An 18,775-nucleotide genomic window follows, 5' to 3' on the forward strand; every position below is an offset into this window, starting at 1 on the left:
CTCTTATTCCTTTGCCCCTTCCACTTGCCCTGCTTGGCGTGACGAAGGTCTAGTTGGAAGATACCCAAGCAGCCCGAGGTAAAAGGATCCGCGCCAGGGGTTTTGGGGCGAAGGGAGACTCCTGGTCGGGTAGGGGAGTGGCACAGGCTCCCGTGGAATAAATGAGAAAGGAGGGCAGAAGAGGAGGAATGGGGCAACATACTTCTCTAGAAGAACAAAAATGAAAAGGACGTACACCGCGGGTAGCGAGAGGTAGATTAGGGAAAGAAAGCCTTTTCCCTTTCTCTGTTTCGCAGATTACGGGAAACGGGCTCTCGGTTCTTCAGCGTGCCACTCATGCCTCGCTGAAGGCGCGCGCTGCATAGCGGTGCAACTCCCCCAACCCCTCCCCCTCCCTTGCTTTCGTCTTTCCGACAGTCTTTCGTTCTTTATCGAAAGCTCTTACTTTCCATCTCGCTCTCTATCTCCCTGCGTGCACATTCCTGCCGCGGGCGAAGAACTTAAGCGATAAAGTATAGAGGCGCGCCATTCTCGATCTCGACGCAGAGGTGACGTGGTAGGTGGGCTGCCATCCCTCGCTTTTCCTGTCGTTCCGTTCCGTTCTGTGTGTGTGTTTCTTCTTTTTTTTTTTTTTGCCACAATCTAAGGAGGATTCGGTCGGTGCCGCAACAAGAACGAAAAGAAAATGAAAGAGAGGGAAGAATAGCTGCACTGAAACAAGCAAAATGAACAACTAGGGTGACGCGAACGTTTAACGTCCAACCGTGCGTTTGCCTAATGGAAAGGAAACCGGGGGTACAAGCACACAAATCGGGCAAGTAGTGCGGGCGGAAGGGGGGTTAGGCGCGGGGCGCCCCCGAACTCGAAGATTATTCGCACTTTGCGGGCACCGGAGGCCGTTCTGCTCGCATTGCCGAGCAGCATAGCCTTAACGGTTCAACAGATTGGGCCAGACGTTAAAGCGTTGCTTTCATATCGCCTTTCGGCTACCTGCTTTGCAGTTGTTTTGTTTTTCTTTCTTTTCTGGAGTTGAATTGGTGCAAAGGACGGCCGTTTTGTCAATAATAGACGTTCTTTGGAAACCTGTCAGTTTTTTTCGTTATTACCCTTGCAGCTTGAGCTCCATTTCTGTTGGATGCACGTACGCAGGTGTCCTCGAGATTTCAGCTGAATTGAATTCGAATCAATTGCATGGAGGCAACAAGCGCGAAGCCTCCCTTTCTGTGCAGTAAAGCATGGAAAGAAAGATTACGCACATCATTTCCAGAGAGATTTGCTGATGCGAACAAAAAAGCTCGACACAGAGCATCGCATGTAGCAGCACGGTGTCTCACTGCGTCGTGTTGCTGTTTTGAACAACTTTTTTTGCTACGATGCCTCATCGCTGCCTTAGATCCACTACTTTAGAAACACCGCGTATGTCTTGAACGACAGGCTTTAAAAGCTGTCATGTTGCGAACATGGAATCAACATTTCTTGTAATCGTACTATCTTCAGGATGTGGTGCGTGCGGAAGAGCTACTTCTCGGTATCCCGTCACTCCGTTCTTCTCCCCCTAGAAGAGAAATAAATATATGTAAAGAAAAGTGCGGGCCGCATGCAACAACAACCCTCTACTCTCGGTGGAAGGCGTCATAGGGGCGGGAAGGTTCTCTGACGAATGTGGTAAGAAGGCGCCTCACAGTCGCGACGGCTCAAAACACTTAGCAGATAATGGTTATCGCATTATCTGCATGAAGTAAATTCGTGAAATGCTCGTGAAATAAAAGTAACCTCAAGGTGAGGAACCGGTCGCAGTCCGGGAAGAGGGAAAACAAAAGGTGATCGTTTTCTGGCAGATAAGGTCTGTCTCCTCCTCGCCATCGCGTGACAGAAATCGTATATAAGGCGAAGAAAGAGCGCGAAACCAAATTTTATCCGTCATTGTCGTTCCCCAAAGGTTTCAGGTGAGTCACTAGTTGCTATTCGAACAAAAGCAACTGGTTTGCCCGGTCACATTTGGCGCTTGTTATGACCAGTGAAGGGCTGTGTGTTTATTGCTGAACAACTAGGTAGGATGAACCGAGCTTAACCGTAGGTAGAGCAAAATAGTTGGCACTAGATCACTTCGTTTGAGATGGCTTGTCTCTCACTAGTAAGTAATGGGACGATAACGCCAGAATTGCAAGGTTCACCTGGCCAGCAACAGAGCTGCAAAGCGCCATGGTTTATACCAGAACGATTAGACGGTAAATGTGCTACCGTATCGGAGGCGTTATGAGTCTTACATCCTGTTCCCTCGCGTATTCCGCACCTGTAAGCGTGCTTCGTCCAGATATCGGTGCCCTCATCGGACATCTGCTTATCTTCCGGGGATGGGTATTCTGTAACGTGAAAGTATGGAAACTGTTTAAAAAAAACTAAAAGAAAAAAAAGAACAAATGCAACCATGCGTGGCCCTCAGAATGGATTGTCTTATGGAAGTTAGCGGAACGGGCGTTATAGTGATCCAGGTTTCCGAATTAAAGGTTTGTGGGCGTGCCTTGCACCTATACAAGTTTTTTCCGTATATTTAGCCAGTGGCGTGGAGTAAATGGGGTTATCGTCGGCGAAGCGTTGTTGCTCACGCTCAGCGGCAAGAGTAAAGGCTACCCCCAACCATAATAACCTCCAGTATATATTCACCTTCGGCTGTTACGAGCTGACACACGAAAAAATGACGTCACTATTTATTCGTATGCTGGACCTATAATCGCGCTGAATGTTTTTATTTTTTTTTCATTGTTCTTCCTATTCCAAAAGAATGGGCCCGCAAGCCCTCGTCTTCGTACTGCTTGTTGGCTTTTGCGGCCGAGAGACGGCAACAGCTACGCCTGTCTACGTCGACCAGCCCGACGCGGCGCCCCCGATCCATCCTGATCCCCAGCCGCCTGCTGGGGATCACCAGAACGCGAAATCTGTTGGCGCGGTCTCACAAGAAAGTACACCCGGACCTCACGTTTCCACACAAACTGCGAGGCCTTCGACTGCGCTCCACGTCCAGTCGCACGCGGTGAACGGAGCTCACCACCATGTAAGCCAACATGCGGTCTTTTTTTTGCAAGGCTAGAGATTTTCTTGTAGCTCCGCTCCATCTTGTGTCAAGCAAGTTTAATTTGTCGTGCGACTGGTCACTGTCTTTAGGTGCCTCGCACAGATGTTATCGTTGTGGAGAAACCTGACTATCTCCTCATACTCTTGCATTGACGAACAAGAGCTTTCCTTTTGGTTCCCTCAGCTTGTAAGACTACAGAAAGAGGAGAACCCGAAAGATCAAAAGATCTGCCGACATCTACCTCAAATACCATAAATATCAAATGAGCTCTCATCACTCCTCGGAGACGACGAGCAACATTCACGCGTCAATGCTTGCGTGCCTGAGCCTCATCTGCCTCTATCGATCTCTTTCCTCTCCTTTTTTCTTCCTCACTCTTCCTTCATAGTAGGGTAGCCAGGTAAGGTGCACTCCTAGCTAACCTATGCGTCTTTATTCGTCTCAAAAGAGCGCAGTAGGCCCCTTTTACTTCTGACAGAATGAAGAACGTGGCATTCTCGAGCCGGTAAAGAAGTTCGCGCCAGAGACCGCATCCGACACCATGAAGTTCAGCGTCGTGTCCGAACGGCTTCAGAAAGCTTTAGAATTCTGGGTGTTTATAAAAAGAAATTGAGCAGCTGTTGGTAGACAAGTCAGAGACGCTGAGCTCGAAGCAAGTATGTGTGTGTGGCGTTGTGGATGGTGGTGATAGTGCTGTTGCCATAGGTGGCGTTGGTCTGGCACTCAGTGTTGACAATCCCTCCACGCGAGCGTAGTACATGCAGCAAGCCGTTGTGATCGGCCAATGGCAAACAGAGCAACTATAACCAAGTTTTACAGGCGATACCTCACACGTGGCTCTTGTTGCGGTCGCTTAAACGTATAAATGCGAAGGTCTAGAGTAGAATGTTGGGCGTAACAACACGCCACCGAGGGGCACTACTAAAACGCGAAAAAGTTGCATCTGAAAATCAGTATACGACATTTAGTCGCAAGTATTGTGTGTCCATGTGGTCATTCGCTGCTGAATGACGCCAATACAACCAACGCTCTACCGTGACTGAGTACTCCAACAGTCTGTGTCAAACACGGCTGATTGTACTGAAGATAGAAAGAAAGAAAGAAAGAAAGAAAGAAAAAAGAAAGAAAGAAAGAAAGAAAGAAAGAAAGAAAGAAAGAAAGAAAGAAAGAAAGAAAGAAAGAAAGAAAGAAAGAAAGAAAGAAAGAAAGAAAGAAAGAAAGACAACCACTAAGGCAATCCTTATAAACAAATGGTTACATTCGTGTAGCATGAACCAAAGCTACTGATCCACCCATTCACCCCCTTTACAGAGCACAGCGGTTAGTGTTGTGCATTTGCTTATTTTCCCCACCGACAGCCTGTTTAAATTATAAAGTGTATTTGCCTCATTGCTGGTATACATTTGAATACTTCCGCTTGTGCAATTAACTCGAGGTGTAGCATAAGAGCTTAGCAAGTGCATCTTTGTGTTCATTAAAATCAATTTCTCCCGCATTTTGTTTTTCTTCAATAAATTTTGCTCACACTTCCGTCATAGATCTGCCGCCTTCTTAACCTGACCTTACGTGTCTTTTTCTACCACCACCATCAGGCTTTGGTGACGACCGCCAGCCCCCAGACGCCAGCGCCGTCGGCTGCCGGCGTTCCGCAAGCAGCCCAAGCACAGGCCTCGGGCAAATCCCAATCAGCCGGCGAGAGTGAGGCCCCCGAGGAACGCAGGCGCCGCCCAGGCTACAACAGGCCTTACTATCCTCAGCGGCCGCAACGGCCGTACCGTCCGTACCGTCCGTACAACAGGCCTGGCTACCAGAGACCTGGCGGCTATCCCTCTCGCTATCCGTACCGGCCGTATCTTCGCGAACAGTTTGTCGACCCGGAGTTCGAGCCGTACGACGACCCCGCCTACCGGAAATCCTCGAGCCTGGGCTACGTGCTGGATGCGTTCGTGCGCGTTCTCACCCGCATAGTCAGCGTAGGCAAGCCTGCCAAGCACTCGAAAAAAGGTCCAGTGCCTTAGTAACAAAGTTTGGTTTCACTGTGTTTAGTTAGTTGATGGCTAAACGAGTTTTACTACTGGCCAGCGCGTTTAATATGTAGCACATTAATAGTATTGTATCTGCATCCTTTCTCTGAGCACGGCGCGATAACTCGTGTGTAGCTGATTGTGTAGCCGTGAACTTGTGTCAACACGCGACTTGGAATCGGATCCTCGTCCTTGCTCAGCGGCAAAACGCCACATCTCCTAATTGGTTGCGCTGAGTGCGCGTGCATCGTCCCATATGGTACAACGAGTAGCGCTCACTTCTTGCAAGTTCGTGTACACCGAACTTGAGTATTCTGTAAGCACCGCGCACATATTCTCTTTTTCTGCTGTCTGATGTCTGCTGTCGCTCAGCGCAAAGTCGTACGTCAGAGACTTGCTCATGTGGTAAACCTACCTTCCCTCTTTTTATTTATTTATTTATTTATTTATTTGTTTATTTATTTATTAAATTATTTATTTCTGTCAACCCCAAGGCCCGAAGCCGGCGTTACAGAGGGCAATGGTACAGACATAATCACAAGTAGCAAATCAACATATAAACAGCAGATGATAATGCTTTTATGAACATGTCAGTGTCTTTTTTTTTTTTTTACAGCATGCAAAAAGAAGAAAAGAAACAAAACGAAACAACGCTGATGGTACAGAAGCACAGGTTTGATGCACGACTTTTAAACCGGTAAAATGACCCTTTGGGCTCGATCTAAACAGGTAACCAGCCACCCTGGAAGCTCGTTCCACTCATTAATTGATCGTGGCAGAAAATACTGATACCATGTACTTGTGTTGCAAAAATTCGACTTGATCTTGCGACAATGGTCTATGCGCCTTGATGTGTATGACGGGCTAAACAGAAACAAGGGGATTTTTTACAGCGAAGCTGTTAAGGACTACTTTCCCGACTATCGTGTCCGCGTGTAGAAAAAAATCCCAAAGATGGTGCAATGCCGGGCCGACCCGCGGCGTAAGTGAAGCAAACCTTAAACACTCTAATACCTGAGCCAATCCCAAAGATAGTGCAATGCCGGCCCGAGCCGCGGCGGAGGCGCAGTTCGTCATTAAGGGCCCACATACAATGCTTCGCTGGTCATCCTTCTTAACATGGTGGCAGGGCACTGAACTTTTTTTTTTTTGTAGCTATGGCATATTGCACCACGTTTCTCCACAAGAACCCATTTGTAAGAGAAGGGACTTCCGTCTAGCGATCGGCACGCCAGATAGCACTCGAAATGTTCTGCCGATTTCCGACGGTTCACAGATCTTTTGAACATTCTTCGCTCAGGTAGCCCGACGACCAATGACACCACAAGCACGGGTCCCGGCACCGACGTCACTTCTACCGGACCTCCGCCAGTTGACAATGGCGATGACAGCAGCCTGACCGCGACGCCCCCGCAGTCGTCGCCAGGTGAGAGCTTCTTCTACAGTGTCGGAGACGTGACGGGACCATTCAAGTTCATGGTAGCTCTCGCCGAGGTGCCCTCCGGAATGCACGCGCCGGTCGACCCGCACGTCAACAAACGGCCGTGGTGAGTCCAAACCGTAGACCTAGTATTTTTTTTTTTTTCTCGTAGCACTTGAGAACCTGCTTGAGAGGCAGCTTTAGCTCGGCCCCAACTCCGACGCCACCTATTCAAATACATGTAAAACGCATAAATGTTTTTCTGAGATAACGTTTGGCCTGATTTTAATGAAATATGCGGCATTTGAGAGAGAAAGTTAAATTATAGTGACTGTTTGAAGCGAAATTTTGATTGAAGGCCTCAACTTTTTAAAGGGGATCTTCAAAAATTAGTAAGTTCGAAAAATATAGAAGCACAAGGTTTACAAATTCGTCGCTCTGCACCAAGAACAGGTATATCACAGTTCTGTAAGCTCCACCCTTAGAGCTTCCAAAGCAGAAAATTTTAACTTATATCGATTTATATCTTACGTGAGCGTGTCACATTGTTTACAAGGTTTTTGAAAAAGTCCTACTCACATATTACTGGTCTATTGGAGAGCCATGTATAATACATCGTTTGACTGCTTTAGATGCAATATTAGATTTAATTTACAGAATTGCGATATAGTTTTTATTGCTGAGTTGACACACTTGTAAACTTGATAGCTTCGTTTATTGAATAGTTAAGAGTTTCAGCATTTTACTTTTTCAAGAAGGATTGACGACCTAAATAAAAAATTCGCTACCAACAGTCACTATATTTCAACTTATTCATTTAAATGCAGGAAACCTAATCAAATTTGGAGCAATGCTTGTCGAGAAAACTATTTTTCCTTTCCCACGTGCTTAGTTACGAGGCCCCGAGCTAAAGCTTCCTCTTAACACACTCCGCTTAGTCTGATTCATTACGCTTCTTTTGATCCCTGGTGTGGTTTACGTATGCACGTAAACAAGGCCACGTAAACAAGAGCACGTAAACAACGTGCCTTGTTTCGGGCTATAATGAGCACAAGAAACGCTTCACAAGCGGCGCTCGAGCAGCGTAGGCAACACCAGTCGTGCTATCTGCACTATGCTTCAAGGTCACGTGGCACGTTGGCTGGTTTCTGCAGGCGTGCTCTAGTATTTGAGACTACGCTTGAGGGTGAGCAGACAACGCTGTCATTTGGAATGGCACGCTGCGCCCAAACACGTACAATCCCACGATTACGCTACTTGTTGGCTGATGCCAGCTTAAGTTCGACGTTACGTTGGGAAAAAGCCTACACGTGGTTGAAGCCCGGCCTACGGACCATTCTAATTATTTAGAGATCCGCAGCGATACCGTTTCCGCTGCCGGTATACATTCGCGTTCTCAACAACATTTGTAGACTTGTACACTAAAAAAGCTCTGGCAACAATAATTTCGGCTGTCCGCGAACACTGCATGTGCGGGACGCCACCGCGCTTCATACGAGACTGAATCAAGACACACCGAAAACACATTCGCTGAACGTAGCGTGCGCCACGGAGGCCAAGATAATTTTTCAGTTAGCGATTTGGGTCATTCATTACCGTTTCCAGAGAACAAAGAAAGAAAGGTCGGAAGGATATCTTTTCCTCTTCTTTGTTTCTTACTCCGAGCACAGCCATCGCGTGACCCAAGGTCGCGCTACTTCGACGTTTCTCGCATACTGTTCAGAATTTGGAAACAAGATGGATCAACGCTTAGCCAAAAAAATAAGGAAAATTACGCGAGGACGGCGTTATACGAGAAAAGCTGCTCGGCAGTGTCGTTACCAGGTTACATCGGGGGTCAGAATAGACACGCGTACTCGAGGTCGCCGCGTGTAATCCTGTCTGTGTTTGCTTGGCGTGTCGTCGTCGTAGACAAGAGAGCCCCAGATGGTCGTTGTCCCGCAAACGTTGGAGGCGCAAACGACGAGAACAAAGAGCACGGAAATTGTGGCGGACAGAGGACGAACGAGAACGGGGCGGCCGAGGTGGAGGGAGGGGGGGGGGGGGGTACAGCGGAAATGAATCCACTCACGCGACCGGAATGGGCAACGTGTAACAGCGCCGAGACACGCGCTCGCCGCCGATCATCCGCCTCGCTAAAACCGTGCAATGGTGAACAAGCTGCAGTTGTCATCGCCCAATCGTGACCCAAATCATCAAAGACAATCGCTCGTCTTAACGGCTCCTAAAATGATTATTTGCTGCCTACTCGCTGGTCAATCACGACCGCTATAGCGACGTGAACGAAACGGCGACCGCCAGTCGCGAAACGCTCTCTCGAGCTAATCGCGTCGCGTAAACGAGGGCCTTTGATTGGCCGACACCAGCGTCGGCTTTCACAGCGCCGCACGGTTTTACTCGTACTGAGTTAAAGAAAGAGAGAGAGAGAGAGAGAGAGAGAGAGAGAGAGAGAGAGAGAGAGAGAGAGAGAGTCGCTCGAATCCGGGCGCGCTGCTCCCGGACTCGCAGGGACAGCGGCATTAATTCCTCTCAAGTGGATGGCACGCCCAATTGAATGTGGCGCGGAGGGCTGGGTCGGCGGAAGGGGAAGGCAGTGCTGAATGTTGTAGCAAGAAAAAGACGTACGCCCCTCTTGACATGGTGCAGGAAGGAGGCACAGCAACCAAGGATTGCTGCTTGGAGGCTTGGTCGGGAAAGGCACAAAGAATAACAATAATCAGATAACCTAGGAAAACCGATAAGGGGGCAACCCTTCAGAGTCACCGAAGAATACAACTTACATAAAAGAAACATTTTACTAGCGATTCACGAAGCTTCTCTGGTTATTTTTTAGCCATTCCTTCACCCTGTTTCGAAAGCGAAGCGGCGAACCCCCCAGAAAAGAAAGAAAACATATCGGAGAGGGCGGAAACGTGGAAGGGAGAGAGGCTCTTGTACTGCGTGTTTGCTTAGCTGAAAGATATATATCTGCCGCGCGCCTGTCTCTGCCGTCGTGCCAGATAGATCCTGGGGATATTAGATTTTGCGTCTTCGACGGTGGCGCGACGTGGAGCGACCGAGGAGCCACGGCGGAAAGCCTCGAGACGACGCAATCAAACTCACGACGCGCGCGGCCCGTCCGTCCGGACGCCTTCGCCGCTGCTTCCGAAACGCGGAGCGGTGCGCGCGCGAGCGCCTTCAGAAGAGGAGGAGGAGGAGGAGGAAGTGATGCTGGCCGGCCGCACTAGTTGCATGCAGTTCAGGACAATTAGTGTGCTCTTTTCTGTTGGCTTGCCCCCTTCTTTGTTAATATGCTCGGCATCAGGATTGGCTCAAATTTGCTCTTACGAACGATTCTAGTGTGAATTCTTTCGTGTGCGAATCCGGGGCCCAGCTGTGTATGAACGCATGCCGGCAACCTCCATTGCGATTCTGCGCGTGTTCTCGGATTCTGGAAAACAGAATGAAGCCATTGTTGTGCCATTTCTGGTTACATTTATTTACCTATAAATGAGAATTCAAGAAACTACAGAGCGTTGTACGTGTGGTCGAATGTGCTCATTTAGAGAATATACATATAGGGCAGGGATGCGGCCACAATTCAAGGATGCGTGTTGGAACGCGTTAATTTCGCAGTCGTGGTCAGTAGTCCAACACACGATCCACACGCGAAAAGCTGAAAGAGCAAAAATGGGAAACGATTCGCCTCCGTGTGCCCACCCCGCATTTCTTATAGGCTAAAATTCCATGTTCTGGCTCTTGTGCCCGGCCATGCTCAGTGAGTAAACGAAAAATTTATTTTGGCATTAAGCCGCTGCCGGAGTTATCCTTTAGCATGTTCTTGACAGTTTCGGGACACAGGCTAACACGAGCTCTACTGTGTACTTCCTCATTTCCAAATTTTATTAAACCCATCACTCACGGTACATGTTCATTGCTATTTCACTGTTAAAGGGGAGGGGATATTTCGCTGTAGGCTCTTAGAAGGAACGTACGACGTAGTCGGCACATCCGAGCGAACACGTCTGGAACACTTACCACACAGAAATTCGCTGAATCCATTTTGTGCACGGGAGCGCAGTGCTGCATAGAAGTAGCCCTACAGTGCTCGCCACCGAGCCGACCGAAGTGGGCGCAGCATAGAACTTAAACTCGACTTTGGGGACGAAATTACGCCCCGACGTGGATGCAAGGGCCCGTACGTAAAGCACGCGCGGTGCTACGCTCGCCGTTTCGCTACCGAATCGGAAGAGCAACAAGACGGGCCTGTTTGCCGCGCAAGCGATCAATTTGGTGCCAGTTCGAAACACGGTTGCCTGCTACATTTCTCTTCTTTTCCTCTCTTTTTTTATTTTCGTTTTAATTGCGCTAGATGCTGCGACGTTTGAGACAGATTACATGAGTCCATGTTTATCTCTCGCCTCTTTTAGAGCAGTAACGTTGCTGACGTTGTTGCTTACCTTGTTGTTGCTGTTGTTTGCGTTGTGCAACTGTCTAGCGAGTGGAACTTTTAGAACTTGCGTGCGCTGCAAAGTTTAGATCTTCCAAAGGCTTTCCGCCCGATTGAAATGCGCCGCGTCTTACCTGATGCCGAAGGGACAGGGTGCTGTAGAGTGATACAGATGCCTTGCCTCGCCTTTCGCCTATGTTTATCTTTTGATACAGGTTGAAGTACATCGCGTTAATTGCTAAAGGGTTTCCCGATCATTTCGTTTCGGAGCAACTTTGTGCTGACAAACGGTGAGAGGATCGAGTGAAAGGTGATTTCTCTGCAAAGTGTGGACGTGACGACAGATTGACAACAGTGAGTAAGGAATCAGCTTTAACGCAGGGTCATGACATCAAATAGATCTGAAGGCGCATCCCGTTGATTGCATGGATTATGGTGCATGACTGAAGGAGTAATACACAGGATTATTATTATTATTATTATTATTATTATTATTATTATTATTATTATTATTCGATATAAGAACACGCGAGCTGGCAATTCCCATCGAGAGGGACACAGGAGTGAATGAAGAATAAGGAAACCAATCAGCCCCGCATGCTCTCTCTCTCTCTCTCTCTCTCTCTCATTCTCTTCGCAAGAATGCAAGGCCTAAATAAAGGACAACGATTTTATTTCAGTGCTATTTCTTTTCGCGCTTCGTCAATGAATCGAGCGGTGCTCCGCCTACGTCATCTCCACGCGATCGGCTGGTCGTGAACGGTGAGGAAGGAATATAAGCGATCGAAAGGAATCCGTACATTGTGCCAGCCCAGTGCGTGTATACAGAACTTCTTGCCGTCTCCTCACGATGCCCTCTGCCAGGCTGCTGTATGCTTCAATATGCGCTCGCGCTAGTCAAGTGAAAAGGAGAGGGAAAGCTTCTCGAACTGTCATCGTCTCAGTCAGAAGCCTCATCTGTGCACGGCCCACCCGAAAGCCCTACGTCAACCTTAGTACTCATTAGGAGTGTGCTCGTTTGCCGCGTGCGCTAGACAAATCGCGCCCAAACAACGGCATCGTGTTTCCCTCAGAGCGAAGACCCCCGGAAATGTCCCTTTCGCTCACTTAAGACGTTTCCCCGAGGATTGTGCTGCGCAGATTGGTTACGGCAGGTGCTGATGGCTCGTGTCGAGCAGACCGCGCGGCGCGCTGAACCGCTCGAGAGCGAAAAAACGGAAGAGGGCGAAAGAGGAGTGAGAGGCCTATCGGAAGCTACAACCGGTGCGTGCTCATTATGTAAAATCAATAAGGCGTCGCGGCTCTATACGGGTCCCATCCGTCATCGTGTGGCGAACGAGTATCGTTGGCCAGCATAAAGCCGTCGCTAGGAGCTGCAGTGCTCCTCGGCGGGCAATTACGGCGGACGTTAAGTACCTCGCGGATCAATCAAGCGATGCGAATACTTTCCCGCTTTCCCATAACTGCGATGCTTGGCGCGCAAGCTTATACAGTTGCCTTTTTAAAACGATCAATCTTGATCTCTCCCGGAAAAGTTATATAAGTGATGTATGTGCCTTTGGAGATTCACAGGTAATGCTTCCCCCGTTTATACTAATTATATACGGCAATATTTATGTATGTATATCATTCTTAAGAGTCTATATAAGCCTCTAGGGTGAATAACAAAAAAAAAACTACCTCTGGAATTCCACCAGCTGACGTCGAAAATAATTATGTGTTACAGTCCTCACGTTATTGTCGCAGAACTCCGTTTATTTCTGCTTCTGTGTCAAGATGTATAAGAGTTACTAAAAATTTCTAAGGTAAACTTATTCGCAGAATATTATTCCACATAGCATTGTCTTGTGGAGTTCCTTGCAAACTTTTTTAACTCTACCTTTTCTAGGTAGATATAAGTTGGAGAGTGCAACGTATCTAAAATTACGCAATTAAATTATTTTATTTACATTTAGACATTAAGACCACGTTAACCTATGAAAACGGTGGAAACACTGAACATCAAAATGTCACGTTTTACAAGTTAGCTTCTTTGCAAGGCCCAAGGTCCTATGACTTGCGGAACGGTGGTGCGCGGGAAAGTTTGCTTACAAGGACCATACCGCACACTTTATTTTCAATCGCAGTGTCTGAAACCAAATCGTGTTGAAGTTGGTGACTCGAGTGAAACAGTGATCATATCCTCGTAATATGTTATGTCAACTAGCCTACGTCGAAGGCCTTGCTAGCACTGTGAGCGACTGCTTGTGCGCTAAATGTTATCAAGCAGGAGGTGGTCTTCACCGCATAGCCTTATTTGGGGAAGCTCGCCTCCAGGAGGCTCAATTTAATTCAACGCGGTCTTCTGCTAACTGCTGTGTAGACGGTACCTAATTCTTTGAAGCTTACAGTGGTGCAACAAGCGGTGAGCGTGCCTTGATTGTTTTGAACTATGAGTATACTTCATGAACAAGGGACCTGACGGAGTGACCTCAGTGTGCATGTTTGTATACAGCATGGTCGTCCATATTTGGGTATGCGAGTAATGACCGTAACTTCACACGGTCGTAAGCAAGCGGGGGGAGAAGGCAGATTAAAAGCTCATACAGAAGGAAAGCGAGGCGGGGCTCGCACATATTCCAAGTAACCACCATTGACACTTCAGTCAAGGCGAATTCCTAGTAATTGTGCGCAATACTACACAGCTTGGAACCAATAAATTAATGAACCAAACAATCCATTATTTATTTATTTTTTCATTTCAAAACAGGATGGTTCGTAGCCTAATTAGAAAAGATAGATAAGTCAGGAAAGAGGTTTACGCTAGGGCTCCTACAACACAGGTGCCCCTAGATCTGACAGGGAAGCCCGTTATGAGAACTGGTATTAACTAATGGACGGGCTTTCCGCTGTGGCCTTATTATTGCGGCATCATCATGTGACTACATCACAGATGTGTCGAGTCGACCTGTTCAAAGTTTCCAGTGATTATATTCTAGTCAACATCTGCGAAACATCGGGTGATGTGGTGGATGAAACTTATTAAAGCAGCAAATTGCGAGACAAACGCGCGTCTTCTATGATGATTGTTATAGCTCCTTCAGGATTATTTCCTATTTCACCATCATATTGGTTCCCCAATAGGCGCTCTTACCCTACAGTAGAACTTTGCGCTGGTTTATTCTTAGTGGAAACTGTGCGGAAGAGACATATAGAGAGAAAAGACATACACACGGCAATGAAGACGAGTACAAACGAAACATGTTGTTCATTAGCTGCTACAAAATGGAATGTTTTGGCCTACTAAAAAGCCAGCTATTCCAAAATTCTAACTAAATGTCAAAGCTCTAAACCAAGTAAAGATACAGAGGGAACAAAATAATGAGTATCTTTCGCACTCAAATTCACTCGCGTTCGGCGCCGTGCGTGCGTGGTCTGCGTCAGTATGCTTTTCGCGCAGCTCGTACTCAGTTGCAAGCATAGACTACTGCAAGCATAGACGTGTTATCGAAGCAGCTCATATGCAATGCTATAGCGGCGAGCCATCAAAGCGCCTCAGCGATATTTTTCCTTCAGCCTTTCAGCGGGCGCCTTAGTGCAGAAGCCCCTGTACGTGCAACCTATAGAAGCCGTTCCTCCATCCATCTCCGTTTGACTACTGGTTGACGTCGAAGAGGTCCAACGCCATGCAAGCGTCATTGCTGCAGACGGTCTAGTGGTTTACGCAGACTAAAGCTCAAGCTATGTTTAGAGCGCGGTCGCAACCAACCAGCGTTTTTCAAGCAAACGTCGCGTTTCCTGCTTGGCTTGAACACACGACGCCGCTCGTAAAAGCACCGAAGACGGTTACGACCAGTCTGTGCACACAACTGCAAAGCTATGCGTGAGCCAGAATGCCCTTCCACCTGAATGACTCAGTGAGCAGCTGAGCGCAGCTTTCTGGCGTAAAACGCAAAAGGAGGCGCGCCATGTAAAAGCCCGTCTGCCCAGGAAAAACGGGAAACAGAAAGTAGGACGTGTCGCAGCCCAGCAACGAAAACACCTTGACCTCAAGGAATCGGAATGCACCCGTCATCGCTCGGTGGAACGCCAGGCCGTCCGAGTGATGAAATTTCGCGCAATGTCTCCCTTCGCAGTGCCGAGGAATCCGTAGGCGGACCTTGTGCTCGAACGCTCGAGTACGTCTTGCCCACATGGTCATCAGTCGCTAACGCGTAACGTAGCCCCCGCTTTAGTCGGATCACTCTTTCCTGTCTATAGCTGACGACCACAGAAAACTGTTCGAATGTACATCTAGCAAGGATAATTTGGGTCAGCGGCATATGCGAGGATCACACATGCCACTGTGCGACAGCGTATATAGTGTACAACAGGATATGGAATGTTATTATCGCCTATGCTCGCTGGTAGCGCTCTCTGATAACGTGATAAGTACAATTCGGAATTGTAGTAAACATAAGCAAGAACTTGTATGCCTTGTGAATGCAATGCTTTTAATTTCATTCCTCTCAGTGGTACCGCAGCTGGAAAAGACCAAGACACACTAGCACCTTCCCTATATATCTCAAATGGATACATATACCATCGCACCCCGTTTCATAAATCACGCTCTTATTGGTTTTCGACGGTGATACACACAGATTTCTAGAATGACAATACGAAAGGCCAACATCGTTGCTAAAATTTCGATCAAGTACTGCCATTAGAATCAATACGTTGCTCCGAAAACCGTTTAAAAATAAGCCCTCCGGGTAGTATGATTTAAAAATTGCTAGAATAAGCTTGTACGCTGTGGTACACGTTCCCAATATGGAAGCGTGCAAAATGAGCATAAATTATATTTTTCCTATTCTGCGTATAAAGCGCATAGAGTCGCAGCTCGACGCTAGGGCTTTGGTAGTCGTGGTAAGATGGCATCTCCTGCTTCACTTCACGGACGCCGCCTCCATATCAGAAGTGTTCCCTTAATGTTATTTATCTCCCTTTCAATAATCATGCCACGAGCCATCCTCTCAAGAATGCCTAATTAATCCATTGTTCCTTTCTACAGTAGCGCGTGTGATTTCAATGTAACTGATGGGTCGGCGCAGGGGAGCCCAGCGGCCAGCGCCAAAGCCGGCAGGTAGCGGTTACGTGGGCGTCATCGAAGACGAAGACCAGGATACCCCGGCGACGGTGGAGGACGGCGCAGAGGAGGCGTTGCCGGAAGAGGGAGACGACGCAGTGGCCACGCCAGAAACGCACCCACCCGTCTACTTCTAAGCGGACGTCACCGGCCGAGAAGAGGCGCCCCAATCCAGGAACGGAGAAATGTCGCACCATTGGCGTGGAAAACTGCTAGGCTTCTGCAACGATCAGCAATAAAGACCTTTCAGCCAAAGGTTTCCTATCGCTCAGAATTTTTTCTTCTGACAAGCAAGTATAGACACGCTTGTACTGCAAGAAAATATGTCCACGACACTATAGACTGAATTTTATCTACGACTGGGAAACTTTCTTTCATAGGAATCGGTATGGGATCCTTTCAGCTGCCTGCTAATATCACGTGTAGGACTTTCGGTGTCATAACTCTTCCTCTGCCGTGCGATTTCTGCAGGATTGATTTCGTTATCGTGTACCTTTAGAGATTGTTGTTTATATGTGATTACTGATTGATGCCGCGCCCAGGAAGTGCGCGGCATTGTTGGGTAAGAAGGCTTACACAACAATAATCCAAATGGCTGGCTGTGCTCCGTGCGATGTCTGCGGCTGCGAAGAGAACGTCGACCACTTCTTATGCCCCTGTGCCCGGTTTCGTTCAGAAGGGCAGTCGCTCTCCAACGCACTGCGACGTCTAGACGATCAGCAGCTGTCCGCACAAGCGCTACTCGAACACCCTTCAATTGCTCATCGGCTCACAATGCAGCCAAGTCACTTCTGGGCTTCTCGAGGCCGACTAACCTGTGCGAACATCTTTGCAGGAGCTGCGTGATGCCGACCACGCGCGTGGATGCATTCACCGAGTCCATCCTCCCTCTCTCTTCCTCCCTCCCTCTCTCCCTCTCTCTTTCTCTCACTCTCTCTCTCTCTCTCTCATCTTTCTATCCCATTTTCTCTTTCCCCAGGGATTAATACCTGACCAGACGCTTTCTTCTTGTTTTTTTTTTTAATATCTTCTCCTCCTTTTCCTCCTTATAAGCAACAGAACACAGCAGCCGTTGACCCACAGCGTCGGGAATTGTTCACTTTTCTTATTATTATTGAAATGAAAAATAAAAGAAAGGGATGTAGGCACCCTATATAATGGTGACGGCTACTCCCTTTCTCATAGCAGAAATAAGAATATATAAAAGAAGGTTGTAGGAAAATGAAAAGAAATGACGTCGCAGGGGGAGTAATCCAGCACAGTCCTATACCTCCGCGAACATATATCTTTAGAAGGCAAAGGAAAGTCGCACCCCAATGAGTTTGTAAATAAAGTCACAAATAAAGTCACACGAGCAGCCGTGATGTAGACTGCGATGAGCATGTGAACAGATGAAGAGTTACAAAGTTAAAATAATACACACACAGAATATGATAGTCAAGAGTGAATTTCAGCACAATATACAAAAGAGTATGACACGTAATATACAAGCGCTAATAATTACAAATAATGAAAGTAAATTGTAGTTACATTGTGCGTCTATTCAGTGCCATATCTAGTATTTTTTAAGGATGCCTGTATTTTCGTAAAAATGTTCGAGTGCATTCAATGCTTTTCTGCCGTGTTTATTTCGATTGCCATGGGCTATTAGATTCGTCGGACGATCTCGCCGCTGCCACCATTTGTTAGAGTTGTCGGACGATCTACGAGCTGTAGGCCGATCTCACCGCTGCCATTCAGATGTAGGGATTGGAGCGGTCGTAGTTGTAGGGAGGACCTTGGGGCGACAGGACTAGGCGAGCAGGATTTATTTACATGTTATTTACAGTTGAACATGAGATACATCGACAGTCTAGCGTGACTCCCAAATGGAGCACGCAAGACGACGCATACAGCAAACAGCTTACGAGCACACAGCTCACGAGTACATTTCGAGCACGACAACGTGCACTCAGCTCGCTAGTACATCTCGAGCACGACAACGAACACTCAGCTCACTACGACGAGCACGACAACGAGCACCCTCTAGCAGCCGACAATCGCTGCTTATAAGCACTCCACTCGACGTCATAGTTCGACGTCATTGAAGATGACCCGCCCTTTTGGAGGAGACGGGCTCACATACACGTGTTGCACAGGTTTCAGTGCCGCAGAGGTGTAATGGTCCGGAGCCGACGTCAGAGGGGCTTCGTAGAACTCTGAGCCATCCCGGGTGACGCGGCCGGGTAGCACATTGTCTGGTGTCTCGAAAAGCTCATTGGGAGGTTCCGCCAATTACCTCCCCTCGAGAACTCCCCTGAGCTGACCCCGCGCCACGTGGCTGCCGGTTATCCGCAGTTCTCTGAAGTGCGCCCCGTCCGGTTGGATTGGAACACGTGCAGCGGGCTGAAATAGCTGCAGGCCGATCGTAACAGGGCCCAACACTTTTGCGAGTGAGAAAGGCCGGTGAGGATCAATGGGCTGTTGCACTGGTTCTAGCTGCCGCCTTTGCGTCGCGTATTGGGGCATTTGAGGAGGAGACGGCGAACATCCTCATCTTCGTTGCCACGGGAGCAAGCCGGGGAAGAAGCCCGTTTTAGGCGGTATAGGAAATGTCTGGTGTATGCTGACCCAAGGCGCAGTCGATGAATTAGTGCCTCGGTACTTTTCGAAAGTTCTACATCCAGCCGGTATTTGAGTTCAGGGTCCACTTAACAAAGAATCGATTCTTTAGTATTTTCATTGA

At 48.0% G+C, this 18,775-nt stretch overlaps 1 protein-coding gene across 1 annotated transcript; it reads left to right on the forward strand.

Annotated features, from left to right (window-relative positions):
- The first annotated feature begins 1,844 nt into the window (after nucleotides 1-1,844).
- On the forward strand, nucleotides 1,845-16,305 carry LOC126535857 (uncharacterized). Its single transcript, XM_050182696.2, has 5 exons — nucleotides 1,845-1,946; nucleotides 2,782-3,052; nucleotides 4,666-5,077; nucleotides 6,398-6,644; nucleotides 16,016-16,305. Exons 2-5 carry the CDS (start codon nucleotides 2,783-2,785, stop codon nucleotides 16,185-16,187), a joined length of 1,101 nt encoding a protein of 366 aa, XP_050038653.1. The 5' UTR covers nucleotides 1,845-1,946; nucleotide 2,782; the 3' UTR covers nucleotides 16,188-16,305.
- The last annotated feature ends 2,470 nt before the right edge of the window (nucleotides 16,306-18,775 follow it).

This window comes from Dermacentor andersoni, chromosome 4, assembly GCF_023375885.2.
Source record: "Dermacentor andersoni chromosome 4, qqDerAnde1_hic_scaffold, whole genome shotgun sequence".
Classification (NCBI taxonomy): Eukaryota; Metazoa; Arthropoda; class Arachnida; order Ixodida; family Ixodidae; genus Dermacentor; species Dermacentor andersoni.